This window comes from Caretta caretta, chromosome 5 (assembly GCF_965140235.1).
Source record: "Caretta caretta isolate rCarCar2 chromosome 5, rCarCar1.hap1, whole genome shotgun sequence".
In the NCBI taxonomy this organism is placed as follows: Eukaryota; Metazoa; Chordata; order Testudines; family Cheloniidae; genus Caretta; species Caretta caretta.
The window spans coordinates 48,548,821-48,569,849 of NC_134210.1; the positions used below are offsets into that span (position 1 = coordinate 48,548,821).

Here is a 21,029-nt window from a genome sequence, read left to right on the forward strand (position 1 = left end):
ATCGCTTCCCTTCTTTGTTGGTTGGACCCGCTGGCAGTATGTGCAGGAGTCCCATTCTCAAGACCCCCACCATCGATGTCTCTCATCACAGATGCTTCGGCGATAGACTTGGGAACTCACTTCGGGTCTCTCAGAACTCAGCCTCTGGTCTCCAGAAGAGTTCTTGCTACACATCAACATCAGGGAGCTCAGGGCAGTTCACCTAGTCTGCAGTGCATTCCAACCCCACATGGAGGGCAAGTGCGTGTCAGTTCTTGTAGACAACACAAGAGCGATGTTTTATATAAACGGGCAAGGTGGAGCAGTGCGTTCCTCTCACTGGTGAGGGAAGCTCTTCACTTGTGGGAATTCTGCATAGCCCACTCAATCTGCCTCAAAGCCTTGTATCTCCAGCAGTCACAGTACGAGGAAGCAGATCACCTTAGCAGATCCTTCTCCAACCACCATGAGTGGTCCATCCATCCTGATGTCATAAAAGGCATCTTTCAGAAGTGGGGGACTCCCCGGATAGATCTATTGGCAATGAAAGACAACAGGAAATGTCTTCAGTTTTGCTCCTTCCTGGGTCACAGCCTGGGATTGCTCTGATGCCTTTCTCCTCCCTTGGATGGATCATCTCTTTTATGCATTCCCTCCCATCTCTCTCATACACAAGGCCTTCCTAAGGGACAGACAAGGTCTCATCCTGATAGCCGTGGCCTGGCCATATCTGCACTGGTTCACCATCCTTTTAGAACTCTCGGTAGAAATGCCAATCCATCTGTCTCAGTTTTCAGACATGATCTCTCAAGACTACAGCTGTCTACATCATCCAAACCTTGAGTCCCTTCATCTCATGGCCTGGAAGCTCCATGGCTGAACCCCGCAGCGCTAACGTGCTCTGGGACTGGTCGCAAGGTGCTTTTAGGGAACAGAAAAATGTCCGCTAGAGACACTTATCTGGCAAAATGGAAAAGATTCTCTATCTGCTCTATGCAGAAGTGAGTTTCACCTACACAGTCAACACTTCCGTTCATTTTAGATTACTTATACCACTTGAAACAACAAGGCCTAACCATGTCATCTATTAGGGTCCATCTAGCTGCAATCTCGGCCTTTCACCCATGGATGAACAGCCGTTCTGTTTTCTCAAACTTCATCTATAGTCTATTTCTTAAGGGCCTGGAGAGATTATACCCAAAGGTACAGCAGCCACTTCCTCCCTGGGACCTCAACTTGGTGTTGGCAAGGCTAACAAGGCCTCCATTTGAACTGCTGGCAATGCACTCTCTGCTCTACTTGTCTTGGAAGGTGGCCTTCCTGGAGGCCATTACTTCTGCCAGAAGAGTCTTGGAGGTCCAAGCCCTTACTTTGGAACCACCTTATGTGGTCTTCTTCAGGGACAAGGTTCAATTGCAGCCACATCCAGCCTTCCTTCCAATTCCATAGTAACCAGGATATCTTCCTACCGGTCTTCTGTCTGAAACCACACTCCACTCTCTGGATGTGAGGTGTGCACTAGCCTTCTGCATAGAAAGGACTAGATAAATTCAAAAATATGCTCAGCTTTTTGTAGCCATTGCAGACAGAATGAAAAGCCTTCCAGTCTCGGCCCAGAGAATTTCATCGTGGATCACTTCATGTATCCGCACATGCTACGACCTGGCAAAAGTCCCCTCTCCTGCCCTGACGGTACAGTCTACCAGGGCTCAAACATCTTTGGCAGCATTTGTAGCTCAAGTTCCTATCCAGGACATCTGTTTAGCGGCAATGTAGTCATCGGTTCACACTTTCGTGTCTTGCTATACCGTCACCCAGCAGACTAGAGATGATGCGGGTTTCAGACACTGTGGTATTACAGTCAGCATGCCTAAGAACTCCGAACCCTCCACCTGCACAACTGCTTGGGAGTCACCTACTTCGGAATGGACTGAGCAAGCACTCGAAGAAAAAATTATTACTAACCTTTCATAACTGTTGTTCTTTGAGATGTGTTGCACATGTCCATTCCAAACCATCAACACCCCCTGCCTGTCCCTCTGTTGGAGTTAGCCAGCAAGAAGGAACTGAGGGATCAACGGGGCGGCAGGACCCTTTATACTGGCGCTATGAGCGTGTCATACTGGGGCATTGGAGCTGACCCAACAGATACCACTGAGGAAAAAACTTTCTGGTGGTGGTGCTTGGGGCGAGCACACACCTGCTTTGGAATGGACATGAGCAACACATCTCGAAGAACAACAGTCACAAAAGGTTAGTAATTGTTTTTTTAAGCCAGGGTGATCCGATTCCATGCTTCATCTCTTTCCTATGCACTGGAATAGTTTGCTCTTGTGTCCTTAATGTCTCTTTAAAAAAAAATGCCAACTCTCCTGAACTTTTTTCTTTAAACTTGTTTCCCACACAATCTTACTTATCAATTCTGAGTTTGCTGAAGTCCATTTTCTTCAGTCTGCTGTTCTCCCTCCTACCATTCCTTAGAATCATGAACTGTATCTTTTCATGATTACTTTCTGTCAAACTGCCTTCCACCTTCAAATTTGCATGCATTTCTTTCCTATTTGTCAGAATCAAATCTAGAACAGCCTCTCTCCTAGTTGCTTTCTCCACTTGCTATAATAAAAAGTTACCTCCAAGAACTGGTTGGATAATCTACCTTGTGCTATATCATTTTCCCAATGGATGTCTGGGTAGTTGAAGTCCCCCATCACCACCAAGTCCTGTACTTTGGATGATTTTGTTAGTTAGTTAATAAAAGTTTCATCCACCCCTTCTTCCTTATTAGGTGGTCTATAATAGACCCCTACAGTGACATCATCGTTGTTTTTTACCCCTTTTATCCTTACCTGGAGACTTTCAATAGGTCTGCCTCCCACTTCTATCTCTACCTCAGTGCAAGCGTCGATATATAAGGCAACACCACCTCCCCTTTTCCCTCTTCCTGTCCTTCCTGAAAAAGCTGTACCCTTCTGTACCAATATTCCAGTCATGTGAATCATCCCACCAAGTCCCTGTGATGCCAATTATGTTGTAATTGTGATTATTTACTGTTCCTTCTAGTTCTTCCAGACTATTCTCTATCTTCCTTGGATTAGTATGCAGAAATCTAAGATGTTCATTAGATTTCCCAACTGTATTCCCTCTTGTTTCTCCTTTGCCCCAGCTTTAATTGCCCCTCTTCCTCCCCCCCACCCCCAAATTTCAACCCTTCACCCAGGTCTCCATGTTCTGGACTTACCTGTGGACTTTTGTCTCCTGCCCCCATCGAACTTCGTTTAAAGCCCACCTCACTTACTTAGCCAATCTGTTACATTGTTCCTTAAATATTATCTGTACAAAAATCTCACAATGATTATGAATCTTGATAAGTTATGTGCTTTCAGTACAGACCCTACATGCTACCCTTCACAAATAAATATCATGAAAGTATTGTATTAGGTGTAGTGTGTGTCTCAGGTCTTAGACAGAAGTAGCTTGTAAAGAACAGTGAACCTTGAGCCAGTTGGCACCACTAGACCTCTGTTTTCTGAATTCTGTGGAATGCTGTGTTACTTCTGGGAGTGAAGACTGAATTGAGTTGATTCCTTTTACTGTGGAAGGTACAGTACTGAGATTCTAGCAATAATGCGTCCAGTTCAAACATTGTGTGCACAAGTGATGATTACTAGAAAGGCTGCTTTGATAATTAAGAACAGAAAAACCGAAATACAGTTCAAACAGTGATCTGGTATTTGCACCTACGACTAAGTTTAAATCTGAAAGGAATATTCAGAGTTCTCAGAGAATTAACCAAAGATGCTGCCCTCAGAAATCACTGGAGTTACGGATGAGACACAATCCAACGTTGCTAGTTAACTTACGCTATTGAGGAAGTAGATGAAGAATGCTTTCTGAGCATGTTAGTTTTATGGCCCCCTTCTAGGTTTCAAGGGACCTTTGCTGATCTTAGATAATTTTAGTTGTGCACCATGCTCTAAATTTTGATTGGATTTTATAGAGTATTTGGAATTTGTAAATTGTTTAGACTTGGAAGGGTTAGATTTTTATTGCTAATATCAGTAAATGTCAATTTCACCATGCACACACAAAATGATAAATATTTCCATTGATAATTGAAATTTACAGATAGGCAAAGTAAGAAAAATGCTGCTTGAGAACTTTAGTTTGATTTAAGGATATTTACTTTGTCAATATCACATGTCAAAATGTACAGTGTGTTTTAAGAGTTATAAAGCTTTAAGTTTTTTTAATCTCTACATCTACTATCATTAAATAATAGTCGGACACTGCCCTCCCCATTTCCCACAGCTGTGAAAAGTTAAATGAATAAAAAAAAGTAAAAATGCTAAAAATATCATTAATGTTATCCATCAAAATTATTTTTAAAAAAATCTAATTTGGCCAAGCCTAATTATCTTCTTGAAGCCAGTAAGGTTTCCATTACTCTAGAAGAATTTCTTCAATTATTTGCATTAATTATCAATTACCTAGCTGACTCTTAGTGTCCAGAAGTTTTAGAGGACCTTTACGTAGAAAATCTGCCCACTTGAAGGTTGTAAATGGTGTCCTGGAAAGAAGAGATGGGGTGGAATCGTGTCTAGGAAACCTGTTGCCCAAGTCTAGGAAAGGGTGGCCTTCCTGCCTGAGTTATAAAGTGAAAGGAGGACAAACTTTTCTTTGTCAGTTAGTTTTAACGAAAACTTTGTGGTCTGGTCTCTCATCCTTCCCATATCACTCGTTTTGCTTCCACGGAACATCTATAAATCAGCACTGAACTTCCATGAAATATAGTCCTCATTGCATACAGTGTTTCCTTATTTGTTTGAGAGGCTTAACATTTAAAGTGTGATTCAGGGTACAGTTACCTCCTTTCCTGATCATGAGTGTACAGCCCAGAAGGTACATAGTACAAAAAAAGCCTTCTTTATTTTAAAATAAAATATAAACACAACCTTTTTTGTTTCCATCTCAAGCAAATTAGAAAAACACATTAATAAATATTCCTTTGCTCATGCCTCCATGTAAACTTGTTATAATGTACTTCATTTGATAAATGCCTTTATTTGACAAGTGGCATTTGTTTGTGTATAAAGAAATGTCTTTCTACATCATACACAAGGTATTTATGCCCTAGTGTTGCTAATTTTATTCATGATTGTGTACTGCTTAAAGTACCAGACATACAATGTAATACCTTGTTTATTTTTTAATCAAGATATATATTTTCAAATAAACATCCTTTAGTCACTACCTCTGTAGGATTGACAGACATTGCAAATTACACATTAATCTGCAGGTGTTGTAACACCTATTTTGAGTATTCACTTGTTTTTAAATTACACACAAAAAACTGAAGCAAACTTTTCTACCATGTTATAAAACGTATCTGTGAAGTAACTTGTAATATTCTTTCTTTCCTCCATAATTATCTCAGATTATAATTTCAATTGAAAAAGAGCAGGTCTGGAAATGTGATCTGACAGGATTTGGCACCTACATTCCAGGGCAGACACTATAAATGTGTTTAGAAAACTTAAAGGGACCCTTTCAGCCCTGTTCATACCCCACAGCCATATACCTAAAGGATGCTTTTCATACAGACAGAAGGAGTACAAATATGGTAGTGTTTGTGTAGCTTAAAGAATAGATGGAGGTATATCAAGTACATTTTTCTAAAGACTACAGTAATTCACATACATCACAGTGATTTTAAAAGTTTAAAATATTTTTAAATGATGCAAAAACATAAAATTAAAAGATGACTTAATGAAGGAATGCAAACACGTTGGCAATTAAACTTATTGAGAGTGTCCCTTTAAATCAATCAGCACCCCAGGATGCTATTGAAAGACCATAGCAGCTTGTGCTAATGCAGAATAGTAAATGTTCAACATGTCACATGTTCTTGGTTTTCCTTCACTACAGCCTATAAAGCTTTTGAGACATCTGAATGCTTACAATATGGATTTAACTTTCTAAGCGTAGAAAACTAGTGGCTTTGATCAGTTTTTTTTATTGCTCAGGTTCTTAAATGCTGTTCTTCATTAAATGTAAATTTTCAAAAAAAAGTCCTGCACTTCAGTGTGATTCTGTTTATTTAGGTACTTATAATGGCCAATATCTCTGTAGGATCAGAGCACCTCTTAAATATGCATCCGATGAAGTGAGCTGTAGCTCACAAAAGCTTATGCTCAAATAAATTTGTTAGTCTCTCAGATGCCACAAGTCCTCCTTTTCTTCTTAAATATTGTAATAGAGGTAATCTCTCTTCCTTCCCTATAGGTAGAAGTAAAACTTGAATAGTTAGTACAATTATTCAACTGTTAAAGGTGGGGGTGAAAGAGATGGGGATGGGTGGGAAGTGCTTGTGCGAAGATTCATTTTATTAGGGATCAGTTTTGCTTTTGGTTCTGAATGCTGCAAGGCCTCTGCTAATTTAACCTTCACTGTTTTTTTTGTTCCATTGTCTATGTCCAGCTCATGCACTAGATCTATTGCTAGTATTTTATAGTGGCTTCAGATATTACTGTACAGTGCCCTGAATGTGCTGGCAAGAAGGTGGCAGGAACCTTTATAAATGTTGCATATTTTTTTTTCCTCTAAAGGTGGAAGAGATGGTGCAGAATCACATGACTTACTCTTTACAGGATGTAGGAGGAGATGCCAATTGGCAGTTGGTGGTAGAAGAAGGTGAAATGAAGGTAAATAAAATTGCGTTGCACAATATTTTATAACATTTTTGAATTTATATAAAATGTTACACTGAAATCTGTCTGTCATGTTAATACTGATATAGGCCCATATTCTGATACCCTTACTCCACACGTAGTCACATTGATTTAAAACATGACTATTTGAGTAAGGTACTATCGATGAGATATACAAGGATAACCATTTTATATCTTTAAGTACACACAGTATTCTTTATGACTTCATGCCAGACATTTCATTCCTGTGCAGAGGGAGGTCACTTTCCTTTATCACCCTCTCTTCCTGAAGGTCCCATATTAGACTGGCTTGGGCTAGCTGGAGTGAGAATCTACTCCACACTAGCCTGCCATGGACTAACTGCTTGGACTGTGCTGACACGCGTTAACAGTTTTGTTATTGCTCTTTCATCTAGGCCTCATTGAAATGGGGCTATCTCAAAGTGCATTAACAAACTATTTTTCTTCAAATGGCTTTGCATATACATACTTATAGGTACTATACCACTTTGTGGTGTCTTGCAGTAGAACCTTCTTCTAGCAGTGTCAGCTAGAGCCATGTCACGCACCCCTCTCCTGAGCAGCACTGACGTTCTGAGGGCAAGTCTAGATAGGGAGCTCAGTTCCTTCCAAGCACGTGCTTGGAAGGATGTGAACATTTCTGATGTCTTCAGAGCCGGAACCTTTCTCCTCTTCGTTAGTGTTAGCTTTGTTAGTATAGTTAGTGTTATTCCCGGTTATGGTAGAATTGAAGAAACAGAAGAGGCTGGCATTTAAGAGTGTGTTTCCTGCCCAGTTGTCTTCCTAGCATCTGATGACCACATGTGGTGCTTCAAAAGTTTCGGTCAAGAACATTTGCTTTCTGGGTGTTCAGTTTATCAGACCTTTTTTCCCAAAGCCCACAAGGATAAGGTACTCATTTGGAGCTTCTCCTTCTCAAGGAAGCTCACAATGCTAGACTCTCCTGATCTAATCAGTCCTCCGATCCAAGGTCGAAGGGTAAGTCTACACTATAGTTAAACACCCGTGGCTTGCCCATGCTAACTGACTCAGGCTTTAATTGCAGTATAAATGTTCAGGCTCAGACTGCAGCGTGGCCCCTAGAATCCTGCAAGTTGGAGTGTCCTGAACACATGGCAATTAAACAGCCTGTTAGCTTGAGCTCTGCGAGCCCAAGTCAGCTAGCATAGGCCAGCTGCAGGTTTTTAATTGCAGTGTAGACATACCCTGAGAGGCCAGCCTCAGCTCCTGGGGCTTCCAGTAGCTCCCAGTAACTAAAGGATTCCAAGAGGCCACAGCCCCTGTCAGGGCTGGATCAAGTCCCTGTAACTCCCTCAGTCAAGCCCCCAAGGCTTCACATGTCTGAACCAAGGGCCACCTGGCCAGATCCGACTGCCTCGATTCCGCAAGAGATGTTGAGAGACAGTTTGGCCTCTGTCACCGGTCCTGTATCTCTTGCATCACAGTTACCAAACCCTGATGGAACCCCTCCGGCTGCAGCACCAGAGTCTGTTCTGACTTCCACTTCCAAATCTGGGAAGATGGACTTGATTCATGTGTCAGAATCAGGGCTGTCAGTGCCTTTTAATTCTGTCTGTCCTGGCATCAAAGAAAGAGGCATAGGGACAAAACAGCTGCTGTTAGCAGTGGCTGTTCCCATGCATCAGAACTTTTGGATCCATCAATTCTGACAAGGCTATAACATCTCCAAAGTGTTACCCACACACATTCTCTGTTACACACACACACACACACACACACACACACTAGGGCACCCAACTTTACCTATTTCCCAGGGCTCAAAGCATAACCTACTTGATTTAGGCACCGCTGTCCTTTCCCAATTCCTAGGGTTCAGGGCATACTCTTTGTGGGTTTGCAGGACCTTTTTACAGTGAAAGAGCCTTACACAGTAATATCTTTATCCTCTGTTTGTTAACAATTACCAAGCAAAATACACGTGCTAAGCATACAGTGATATGCTCACGAATCCTGATCATGCAGGCAGACTTTCTCTGTTGGCCAGGCAAGGTCAGTCTCGTCTGGATTCTGGTTGCTGCACGTCACAGTCGTGCAAAGGATTCTTAGCAGCTCTGATCTTAGGCTGTGTCTTAGAAGTGAGTTCCTGTTCTTCTTCATCCAGGTCTTTTCTCCTCCTCCTCCTCCCACCACCACCAGCTGGTCTCCTTGGATCCCAGTTTATATAGTGAAACTTGAGTCCTGCTTAGCTATACCTTAACCAATCATTTTATTAAAATATTACTAAACAATTTTCTAACTAATCCTAACCTATTGTAAAACGATTATTTAACCAATCATACCCCACCACCTTAATTGATTTACACCTAGCAAAATTAATTACGTGACAGACGGAAACAATCAAAGAACCAGACAAAGACCATACAGATAAACAATAGAGAAGTGGGGACCATAAAGACAAAACAATAAAGAAATGGGGATTTCACAACCACAGCTATTGATAAGTGATTTCTTGCCAGACAGAATACTATCAAACTAAGTTTTCTTTAACCATCTTAAGATCTGTTTCTTTATCTGGCGATGGTAGGTAGTATTAGGACAGGATCGCCTTCTTAACAACCCGATATTACAATGTTTTAATGTAATTTAGATGGAATGTGAGAACGTGACTCTGCTTCTTAGCTCATGTCTACTGCTCTCTTAATATGGCTGCAGACGAACGCCTCAGCCCTTACAATATGGCTACAGGAAAAGGCCTTATCCTTAAAAAAGAGGGACCCATTCCACCACCAACTTCAGTAACAAGGGAGATGGATTTGCATATGATGTTGGATCTGATATCCGCTTCTTCGGATTGGTTTTCGGTTCCTGGGTTGGTTCCAGCTTCATCCTCCGTTTCGGAGAGCGCTCTCACGATGGTAGCCCAAATTTACTTTCAAGTCCAGTGTGTTCATTGCTTCAGAGCATGAAACACAAGGTTTCCACAAGGAGACCTGTTTCCCCAGTTCCAAGAACGTTCTTGCCTTCTTCTGTTAGGAAGAGGCCAGAACACATTATGCTTCCTTCTCCTAGGATCCCTACAAGGTCCCCACAAAGAACTGGATCTCCATACTTCCCTCTGGATCCACTGATCCCCGGTGCATTCTGTCTTGGATCCAGACCCATATCTTTACCAGGAGGAAGATAGAAGAAGAATGTGGAGACCTGTGGCTCTATTTGTACCACCTGTGGTCTGCCACCTGCAGGCATGTTCCCAAACCCCCATTGCTGGAGAAACTGGCAGTCCTGGTGCCTTATTGTGGGCCACCTCAGGAATTTCTCAGTTAGCCTCTATGTGGAAGGAGAGGTAATGTTTCATCTGCAAAGGATCTGGCAGTCCAGAGATCCTCGGATCCAGCCCATCTGGATTATGTACAGTGATGCCTGAAATGCTGTCAGGAGGAGGAAGACAAGGAAGTAGCTCCCTCTTCGAGCAGGACCATTTGGAAACAGATTGTGAGTGCAATTTACCCCTGGATGAACGTGTGGGGGTGCCTTTGGCCTCCTCTTCTTCCAAGGACCCATGTACATAGGAGCCGCATGGACAGTTAGTCCACCGCAGGTTAGTGCTAGTTCACACCCCAGCTTGCACAAAATGTTCACATGTACAAGCCCCTCTTCTAGATGTAGAGATTTGGGTATATTTACCTCTGGTGTCATAGAATCATAGATATGTCAGACACCAGACCTGGCTATGGTGATCCATGGATTCATGACCTCCAGGCTTGCTTAATGTACCTCTTACTATGAATGAAGCCAGATTCCCTGAAAAAACTCTAAACTAGTACAAAATGCAGCACCCATTCTAAGCAACATGAGTTGCTGTGAGCAAAACACCATTGGGCTCATTAGCTTCTTAATGAAAACAGAATCTAGTGTAAGGTCTCTATCTTGATCTTTAAAGTCCATGATACTGGTCTTGGCTTCTGGAGATCATTTCCCCATACATATCCATGACCTTTCATTGGGATTTTATTCCACTTGCAAAGTGAAAGTGTTCTTCATTAGGGGGAAACTCTTGAGCATAGGAAATAGAACTCTCACGGTAATGGAGCCAAGGCTTTCAACTTTCTGCCAGAGGTAAAAATGGCCAGTAACCTGAACACACTTAAATAAATGTAAAATTTATTTTTGACTTTACTCACCCATTGGCCCCTGTCTTTTCCGGGGGGGGATCCAAAACCTTAATATTAATCAAAAATTTACTCCTACCTGTTACAAAAGGGATACTTTATCTTTAGGTACTTTGTTGGTGATCAGATACTGTGGTGGAGCGGATATCAATAATAGAATTTGAATGGACAAATTTCTGTTTTAAGTGCTGTGGAGTCCTCAAAAGTACATGCTCACTGATATCCTAGAATGCTCCATTCTGAAAGGTCACAAATACCCCAAAATTGGATGGCAATATTTCTTTAGCTCTGAAGGTGCCTCTTATTAGATGAAATACTTGTTCTAATAATTAAATAAGGTTAGAAAAACATACCATGTACAAAAAATTATAATGGATTGGCTCAGTAATACAGCGAAATATTCCTGTATCAGTGACTTCCACGAAATTCTGCAAACCTGGAATCAGCCAGATGACTTTGTGGCGCTTCCTGTATAGTGTCCAGCATAGTGTGATCATATTGGAGCACATAGGTACTAAAGTATTTCAGATACTATACTATCAGCTTTTAAAGATTAAAGAAAAACAAATTAGTTTCCATCTCTCTGGTGAATATCCCAGACAACCTGGTTAGTGGGGACATCCTTGTCAGGTCCTCAGATAACACTGAGTGTGGTATAAGACAGGGCTGACTCTGGCTTTCTTTTTCTGCAGGTCACCTAAGCATTTCATAATATATTTTGAAATAACTGTTTTCTTGTCCCTTTCTCTCCCTCTCTTACTCCCTTCAATTCACCAAGTTGTAGTCAGATCTGTGGTAACTGGATTTCCCTCTGCTGTTAGGGCAGCCTTTAGTTATTTCTTTTAATCTTAGTACTGCATCCAGCACATTAGCATGAAAAATCAGTCTTGCAGAATTTTTCTCTTACCCCTTTAAGTACTGGATTATATTAATGTTTAGCTTCTTTGATTATCTATTTTAATCACTGACATATTTCCTTCCTAAACATAGCCTTTTTATAAAATATTAAACCATTCAAATAGCATGAATATTCTGTTTAAAAAAAATAATCCACTTTGCCTAGGATTGTTCAGTCATTCTTACTGCTGTTTGATGTAACTTTGTTAAATGGACTGTCAAATTAGATTCTCAGGAAGAAGCACAACAAAAATCCAAAGCCGTTTTAGCCTTTTCTACTGTGCATTTCTTTTGTGCTATTTTGTATTTGCCTAAAGGTGTACAGAAGAGAGGTGGAAGAAAATGGGATAGTCCTAGATCCTTTGAAAGCCACACATGCAGTCAAAGGGGTTACGGGACACGAGGTCTGCCAGTACTTCTGGAATGTTGATGTTCGTAATGACTGGGAAAGTAAGAAATCATTTTTTTTAAGTCATGACTGTTGGTTTGAATGTTTAAAACCTTTACCTAATTTATATATGTTTATGCTTGTACACTGATCTAGTTCTTTTATTTTTAGCAACCATTGAAAATTTCCATGTTGTGGAAACTTTAGCAGATAATGCAATCATCATTTACCAGACACACAAGGTAACAATATCTTACATTTATATAGCACCTGACATCCAGAAGGATCCCAAAGCACTTTATATAGAAACTGCTGTACCAATCACTAAATATAGTCTCCTCTATTGTGAAACGTTGCAGCTGTTTAACAGCACTATACAAAAGTTTAGGACAGGAAGTGAAGAATTCTGTACCCAGTTGCATTTTCCTCAATTTGGAATTTAACAAAGATGGCAGAATTATCACTCTTAGCCTTGCATGTATGTCATGGAGACTTTAGGGTCCATGCTTTCTTTTACATCTCTTTGAAATAATAGCACCTCCATCATTAGTGTGTCTCCTAATGCCAGGTTGCAGTATTGGATCACTAGTAACTCCAGGGAAGAGTCCTGAGTCATCAGAGTCATCAAGACCACTTCCTGTAACACCATGGGTTTTTATTTGAGGTAGTCCTGACCATAGCTGACCCCACACAGTTTGAGAGAACTGACAAGGTTACATTCTGAACTGGTGTGTTACAAGTACAATATTCACTTTGTAATCTTGTTTAATTAGTTCCTATGCAAACATTTGTCAGGATGCTTGTTCGTATTATGTGCTACCCACAGAGTCTGCGCCGAACATTTAATATTAATAGCTTCTGATTATTAGAGAAGAGTCTGAATCAAAATCCTGAACAAACTTTAAGATGGCTGAGATCCAGAACAAATTTTTTTCTTGGATCCAACTCTACCAATAATACACTTTGCCTGAAAGCTGCCAGGAGAGAATAATCTACTATTTATTGGATTGTGTAGCAAGTCTGGCTGTATAGTATTATGAAGCACTCTAAAGACGTTGATTAATTGCCAGTATTTATATAAAATATCAGGAAAGTGGCTTCTGTAATGCCACGTTTTATCTTGTAGCTATTCTGCTTCTAAAACTTTTTTTTCTTGGAAAGTGACATAGTTTGTCATACCCTCCTTTAGCGTTCCTACATAATATATTACTGAATCAATAGTTCTTGCCATTTAAATATTACTTACTGTTCAAAATATGGAGTCCTACTAATGGTGGATAGGTCTATATATTACATATACCATGGAGTTCAGTTTGGTGACTCAGACACCAAACCATACGAAACCTAGATCTGATGCTGGAAAACCCTGAAGGAGCTGCCTATATTTGTTGTTGTTAAAGGGTGACTAACCTGTTGTGTGAGCTGGCACATCATCTCTTTTCATAGAACGCGAGAAAATTTTATCCATTTTTTTAAAATCAGACCAACAGAGATGGACATGAGCAGAATAAATTTAGCTCTGGAACCAAACATAAGAATGCTTGAAATAGCTTATATCCCATTTCAAATATTTTGAAAAAGGAAATGGATTATCAACTGTTACTGAGCTTGAAGAAACTTTCTACTTGATTTTGTCAAACTTGAATTTCTCTACAATAATATGGCTATGGCCATATCATTTGCCAGATTTGTAATTGATGACTTTAGGCTGACATCTGGGCAGTACATATTTTAACTTTTTTTTAACAATCAGCTACTCTCTCTCCCTGCAGAGAGTGTGGCCAGCTTCTCAGCGGGATGTGCTGTATCTGTCTGCTATTAGAAAGATACCAGCGTTCAGTGAAAATGATCCTGAAACTTGGATTGTCTGTAACTTCTCTGTGGAACATGATAGCGCCCCTGTAAGTAATTCCTCTGAATATTATCAAACTGTGCATTCAGAATTTTTTAATCCAAAATCTTAAATGCATCACACTTCATAAAGCTGTCACCTTATTCTCTTCTAAATGCTTCCTTAAAAATCCACCTTTGCCATGATGCCTGCAAATAATCACTTTCTCGTATTGGTTAGACAAGTGGAGAGCTGTGCTTTTCAGTTCAACTCTGTTTTTTTTATTAGTTCCCTCCCCGTTCACCCTTACCACATTTTTCTGTTTCATCCAAACATCACAACCTGTCTGACACCGAGACTGTAAGCTCTTGGGGGCAGAGACTCATCTTTATTACTTGTCTGTGCAGTGCCTAGCACAAATCTTGATTGCCGCTACCAAGCATTACTGTAAAGTAAATTAATATTTTGACATTCAGATGTTAGAAATGCTGATAGAGGAAATAAACTTTGGGTAATGCTTATTAAATGTTTAATTTCTTGGCAGCTGAACAATCGATGTGTTCGTGCCAAAATAAACATTGCTATGATCTGTCAGACGTTGGTGAGCCCACCAGAAGGGAACAAGGAAATAAGCAGAGACAATATCCTATGCAAGATTACATATGTAGCTAATGGTACGTATAGATTTGTCAATACAGTATTCTTTACATTACTTCTAGGGGTTGTGATTGCTGGCAAAAATAAAGTTCAGAGTTTTCTGTTAAACTTACTTTTAGATCAACATCTATGAACCTTTTAGTCAAAATCAGAAAGACCTAAGACAGGTGCCGCAGTCACCAATAAATTCATACATTCACTGTGTGATTGGTTGGGAGAACAGTAGAAATGTCAAATGTGTTGCATCACACAATCATAAATATAGAAAGAGTGTTGAAAAAAAGAAGTTTCAACTCCCCTATTTGAGTTGATTGGCATACATCATACTTTCTTTAGCAGTATACATGTATTAATCTTTTGATGTCAAGTCTGTTATTTCCGTAAACAACCTATTGGCTAGGCTGAGGAGAAGCTGCTGGTAATAAAGGTGTAAAATCTTCTTTCTTTCAAAGTAATTAGCCAAAACAGTGGAAATACATTTGTTTAGCTGGAAAACGACCCCAGGCAGATAGGCTATAGATTTCAGTAGAAATTGAGAATGACAGCTTCTTCCCATGCTGACCAAAATCCTCAACAGCCAAATATAAGATTATCGTCAGTAAACTAAAATTCCTATACATGTACACACATTCAGAGGCCTGCTTGAAAAGAATAATATGGGAACCATGTAACAGTCTGCCACTTTTATGGAAGTGTAGAACATTTCTAACTAGCCTATATATCTTTCATGTTTTCAACATTCTTATCCCCCACTATTAAATAGCATAGTGAAGACTCAATTGTTACCTGCACATCTGAATATTAAATATATTACGGTTCTAATAAGAAGGAAAGGTAAATCTAGTACTAAATTACTTCATAATTGGGTTTCGTAAGTGAATACACCCCTCCCACCCAAGTATTCTGTGGCAAATTTGATCTGAATTTTGCAGCAGAAACTTCAGTATTGTAGAATCTTCAAGTTTCAAACATCAGTCATGACCTCCATTTATAAATCTAATGAAATATGAAAATAATTAAATCAGTATTCCTTGTGTTAATGTGATGCTGAACTTAATTTTGTGCTGATCCTACATATTTATTTGTCGTTGTACTGTGGGATATCGTATTTAAAATACCATAACTTCATTATAGAAGGTGTTGGGGGAAGCTGGAGGTTTTGACAGCTGGGAGGAAATATTTAGGGCTGCATTGGTTTGCATTTGGTTCATGTTTAGAAGGTTTTTGCAACCACAAGGGCTAGAAACTTTTTTGTAATGAGAGCTTCGTTTCTGAAGCACAGTTGTGCAGAAAGTGGCAGACGCTGACCAGTTGCTTGGCTCCAGAAAAGGAGTACATAGGACCAAAGAGATCCATTTGGACTCAACTTTATGAATGCTTTATAATAAGCAGTCACTAAAAATTGAGAGTGCAGTGGTTGTGCAGGCAAATACAACAGCCATTGAGCGCTCAGCAATAAATCAAATAGCCTTTTGTATAAGAATACATTTCTGAAACTGAAAATGTTGACAAGGACACTGGAGTTGTCTCCTGTTCTTTCTGAAAAATGCCATGAGATTATAGTCTTCCATTTGGACATCTACCAAAGATGGGAAAAAGTAACTCTGTTTTAACAACCTCTCCGAAGGGATGATACCATTAAAAATGGACTGCAATTGGTCTTAAAATCTGGGCTCATGCCCTTTTCTGCTGCTTTGACGTATAAAGAGGGCCTGAAAGATACTTTCCCCCATTTTGTTTTACCTTCAAAGTATTGGGAATGCTAATTGTTTTTCCCCGGCTTTGCTAAAGGATCTCCTGAAATGTCTGAGGATGCGTTTTGTTAGCATTCATCCTAACAGGACGGTGAGGGAACGTTGAGTATTAATATGAAAATTTGGGAAGAAGTGATATTAGTGTTAACAAAAGCAAACTCTAAACAATCTGACTAAACTTCCCAGTTGCTCAGCTTTCATTTTGTAGACTCCTATTGCCGTAAGACCTGATCCTATAAGATGATTCATGCAGGTGGACCCCTGCATCTGTGCATAGTCCCATTGATTTCATTGAGCCCTGCATGGATTCAGTGGTCAGCCCATGTGGATCCTATTGCAGGATCAGCACTACAGCCTTCCAAGCTAGACAGGACCTGATTTTCTCATGTAAAAAACAAGCAGAATTGTATACAATTTAAAAAACAAAAAAAAACCTTTCATGTCTTCATCACACTCCAAAAAGAAGCAAAATTGGTCAAAGCTGAGGTGTTGTTTTTCCCCCTCTGCGGGTCACTTAATGAAGCAATAGCCCCTAATGTTGCACTGCATTCCTGATAAGATGTAAACAATGTCAAATATATACCTATACTGCACCTATAGTCTCAGTATGAGCTGTGATCCCAAATCCTGATCTGGAATTTGAGCCTGACCTAGTTCAGAAGCAAGAGTGCTATTAAATGACACATTGTGGTTCTATATAACCAGTAAACTGAAATAGTGCTTTCAATCAATATTAAATTACAAATGTTGAATGAGTTATAGTACAGATTTTCTGATGCTCCTAGCTGTTGAACTAGTAGTTATCAAGAAATGTTGACTCTGGATGCAAAGGGATGGATAGTCAATGTTAAACCAATAATTTGTTTTGTCTACAAATTAGTGTTAAGCATTTACTAGTCCAGCTATATATGTGTTTGTTTTAGAGTATAGCTTTTATCTAGTTTTATCTTTATTTTTAGTGAATCCTGGGGGATGGGCACCAGCCTCAGTGTTACGAGCAGTGGCAAAACGAGAGTATCCCAAATTCCTGAAGCGTTTTACATCATACGTGCAAGACAAAACAGCAGGAAAGCCTATTTTCTTCTAGTATTAACAGGTATTTGCTAAACTTTTTGTGGAGTGTTGTCTTCTGTATATATTGTTCTAAATATTAAAATCCAAACAAAAAAGCTAGACCATCTAGAAATGTGTTTATTACTGTAATTATCACAGCTATTGTGAGTTTATCTGTATTTTGAGCTATATGCTAAAGCGAAGTTAATAAACCAATGCATTTTCTACATACATAAAGAAATAATAAGGTTAATACAATTAGTTGACTTCCTACAAAAAAATATAAAGTCTTTGTGCAAATTTTAAAAATGTATTTTTGCATTATAGGTGATTTTCTGAGTTCAGTGAAAATCTTGGTTTAGTATAGGATCACCTACATATTGGACTGAACAGGTTGACATATTATAAAAATGTATATTTTATATTTTTAGCAAACTAGAAATGCAGGTAGAAAGGATCAAGCACTGGCCTTTCTTCAGATAGCTGCCAAAATCAAACCGTTTAATATTTGGTGTCTTTTAGAATAAGATAATGCAGTGTAATGAGTAGTGTAAATAATTTTAAACTTTTGTAAAAACAGAATGTTGTCATTCAAACTGTAGGAGTTTATCCGGTATTCTTTGGGGTGTTGGCCACCTAATAGTTAAAGCAGGGACTTTGAGATAATGTAATAGTTGATATAAGTCCATCACAGTGTTTGACTGAACAATCTCGTTCTTTTACGCTGCCTAGTTGGCAGGATAGTCATGTTTTAGGATGTGTTATAATGGTTCCAATGCAATCTTAGTTGTCATCAGTACTCAAGGGTTTTGGTGGGTATAGTTTTGGATTTTCAGAGTCTTTTTGATACCCCATCCCTACACAGATATATATGTGTTCTCTATGGATATATTTCAATCATAGATATAGTTTATCTGTTCAAAAATGGCATGTGTTAAACATCAGCAAAAACAAAATTATGTGCTAAACCAGGTTTCAGTCATCCTCAGGGCAGCCTGGCTATATTTATATTAATAGCAGACTGGGCCTTCATTTACTGGAAGATCTTAGTATGTACTCTTGTGATGTTAGATTTAGATTACTACACTACACTTCAGTATTCTTCATTATGCGTAAGTCATGTCAAAACAATCCAGTGCCAGCAGTTTATGCAGAATTTGGCAGTTCTGATATTATGGAGAGTTGATAGAGGGTTTTTGCCTATTTGCTGTCCTGATCTCCCATAGTTGCCTATGTTGAGTAGGTTTTATTCAGTGTACAAAATCCTAGAAGTCTGGGTCATTTGATCTTCTTTGGTAATGATAGTTTGTCCTTATAGGTTCTAGCTCACAACTTACTTCCGTTGCATTTAGTTAAAGAAGGCCTGTCTGAAAATGTGAATAATTAAAAACTCAAGTGTTTGTCATTATCAAACAAGAAAAATTTGGAGACACGACATTGTTTCTAAATTGTACTTTTGGAATGTTTCATAACTATTTCTCATTTACTTACTAGTGTTCTAAATGTATTCTGCTGTGTCCTTTCCATGTTTCTACAGTGATTGGAACAAGACTGTGTGAACATTCCATGTTGGAGGAAAAAAAACAAATTGAAGGCTCCAAGCTGGAACGTAGGATCTACAGTCTTTTTGTGGCCCAAGTCCTAGGCTTTGTGTTCTGAAGTGAAGAAATACTGCAACGCCGTGAGGCTGAACATCTAACACTAGCTGTCTCCTGCTAGCTCTCCTTGTTGAATCAGTGTGTAATTAGAAGTACATGTATTGATACATGTATATGGATATATTTTTATTTGCTTGCTTTAGAGAAGAAAAAAATACAACTTTGAATCACCAACTTGGGTTACTGCTTCAATTTTAAACAATTTGCAAAGCTTTTGTTTACTGTGGCCCTTCATAAGACACTCACACAGTTTTCTGTTTTTGTGCATGTCTAAAAAGCACAAAAGACAAATGCACATATAGCGTACTGTATGTGCTTTATGTGCACAAAAACCTGTGTGTGGTATTTTTTTCAGGTTTGCAGTAAAGTCTAGGTGACCTTTGGGCAGGGGTTTTGTTTTGCTTTGTATAATCATAGTTCATTGCTGCTGGTTTCTATAATGAATCATCTTGTTATGTAAAATGTCTCTTAATTGGGGGCTGTCAATATCCATATGACTTTGCCTTTTCTGTTATCTTACTCCTATGAAGACCTTTGGCTCCGATGGAGGAAGAGTGTGAAAAGCTTTATTTTTTTTCCAAGATATCTTTATATTTCTATTGTATTTTTTAGTTATGTAATTTGTGCTACAGAATTTATTGAACATGATTCAGAAATTTCTAGGTAGATTCTATATGAGAGGACGAGATTGTGCCTGAAAACTACAACAGTACTCTGTCCATGCTACGTTACATGTGGACTGTGGGTTGCATGAAACTACAAGAAGGTACCCTGTAATATTTATTAAAGCAAATTGGACTACATAGGACAACATTCCCAGTCTGCAAATAAGAGCGAGTATATTATTTCCTGGTCCTGCACATTTTTTTTTCTCATCTTAATTAAAGCCATGCTATGAGATATGTGTAGAAAATGTGAGTTGTTAATATTTACTACTTGATCAGAAACTTAACAGAGCTATAAGAATCCACAGATTCTAAATGAAAAGTTCCCCTTAGTTGCTGTGAGAACTTGAATGCAAATATCTGCCTGCCTTTGATCTCTGGAAGTAGCCGTGAGGAGTGGACTGTGGGGGCAGAGACTAGTACTCACTTGAGCGGATATCTCGCTTGGTGGCCTTTAGGTAGAGATTATTTAAAGGCATTTCTTGGGCACTTCACTAACTTGTATATGTAGAACAACATAAGATTCAGATATATTTTTTTCAAAAGAAAGCTGAAAGTCTTATTTAATATAGTATTGCAGGTGCCTGGATATAACTACAAAAGAGTAGTAATGAAGAGTTGGCTGATAAATGTCTGATATCTGCACAATGTTGTAAGTGAATTACTCCTTGTGTCTTAGTCTTCTATATAAAGAGGTACAAACACATATATAACACATGGTTACACACATACATGCAGATTTCATGATCTATAAAACTTGTCTCATTTATTTGCCTTTCTCTAAATGGTGTGCATGGAATATGCCTTATTACAGAATAATTCTGTTCTTGATTTGAATATGTAGAAAAGTGCCTATATGGTAATGCTAGTAAGGCAAACAAGATTAAATTGTACATGTTTACTGTATCACCAGTAAGCATTTTATATAGTGATGTTGAAAAGAATTTCTTATACCTCAAATGTTTCATCTTTTTGAAATCAGCTGAAAAATGGTTCATTGACCATAGCCACTAATGGGAACTTTACAAAAAGTCTTATGCCCAAAATACAACTGTTTAACTCTTTATTTGCCATTTCTGGTAACTATCATTGAACACAGGCAAGTAACTGTTTCTTAATTTAAATGGAGAGCTTTATTTTACAAAGGTATGGAAAGTTTACAAAGCAGTATATAAATCTTAATATCATTAGTTGCATTTGCACTAAATGTGATGTACTTTTGCAATTTATTCTGTAAATAAAATTACACTAAAGATACTATTTGTAAAGAATACATTTTACTTTTAGAT

General features: G+C 38.9%; 1 protein-coding gene across 2 annotated transcripts in view; it reads left to right on the forward strand.

Moving 5' to 3' along the window:
- CERT1 (ceramide transporter 1) overlaps positions 1–20,997 on the forward strand; it is a 159,175-nt gene extending 138,178 nt beyond the window's left edge. For both annotated transcript variants that reach the window (XM_048851577.2, XM_048851580.2), the window contains 7 exons: positions 6,585–6,680; positions 12,052–12,184; positions 12,294–12,364; positions 13,895–14,023; positions 14,498–14,627; positions 17,324–17,460; positions 18,955–20,997. In XM_048851577.2, coding sequence (XP_048707534.1) covers positions 6,585–6,680; positions 12,052–12,184; positions 12,294–12,364; positions 13,895–14,023; positions 14,498–14,627; positions 17,324–17,451 — 687 coding nt within the window. In that variant the 3' untranslated portion in view covers positions 17,452–17,460; positions 18,955–20,997. The remainder of the gene's footprint in view (positions 1–6,584; positions 6,681–12,051; positions 12,185–12,293; positions 12,365–13,894; positions 14,024–14,497; positions 14,628–17,323; positions 17,461–18,954) is intronic.
- Positions 20,998–21,029: the final 32 nt, after the last annotated feature.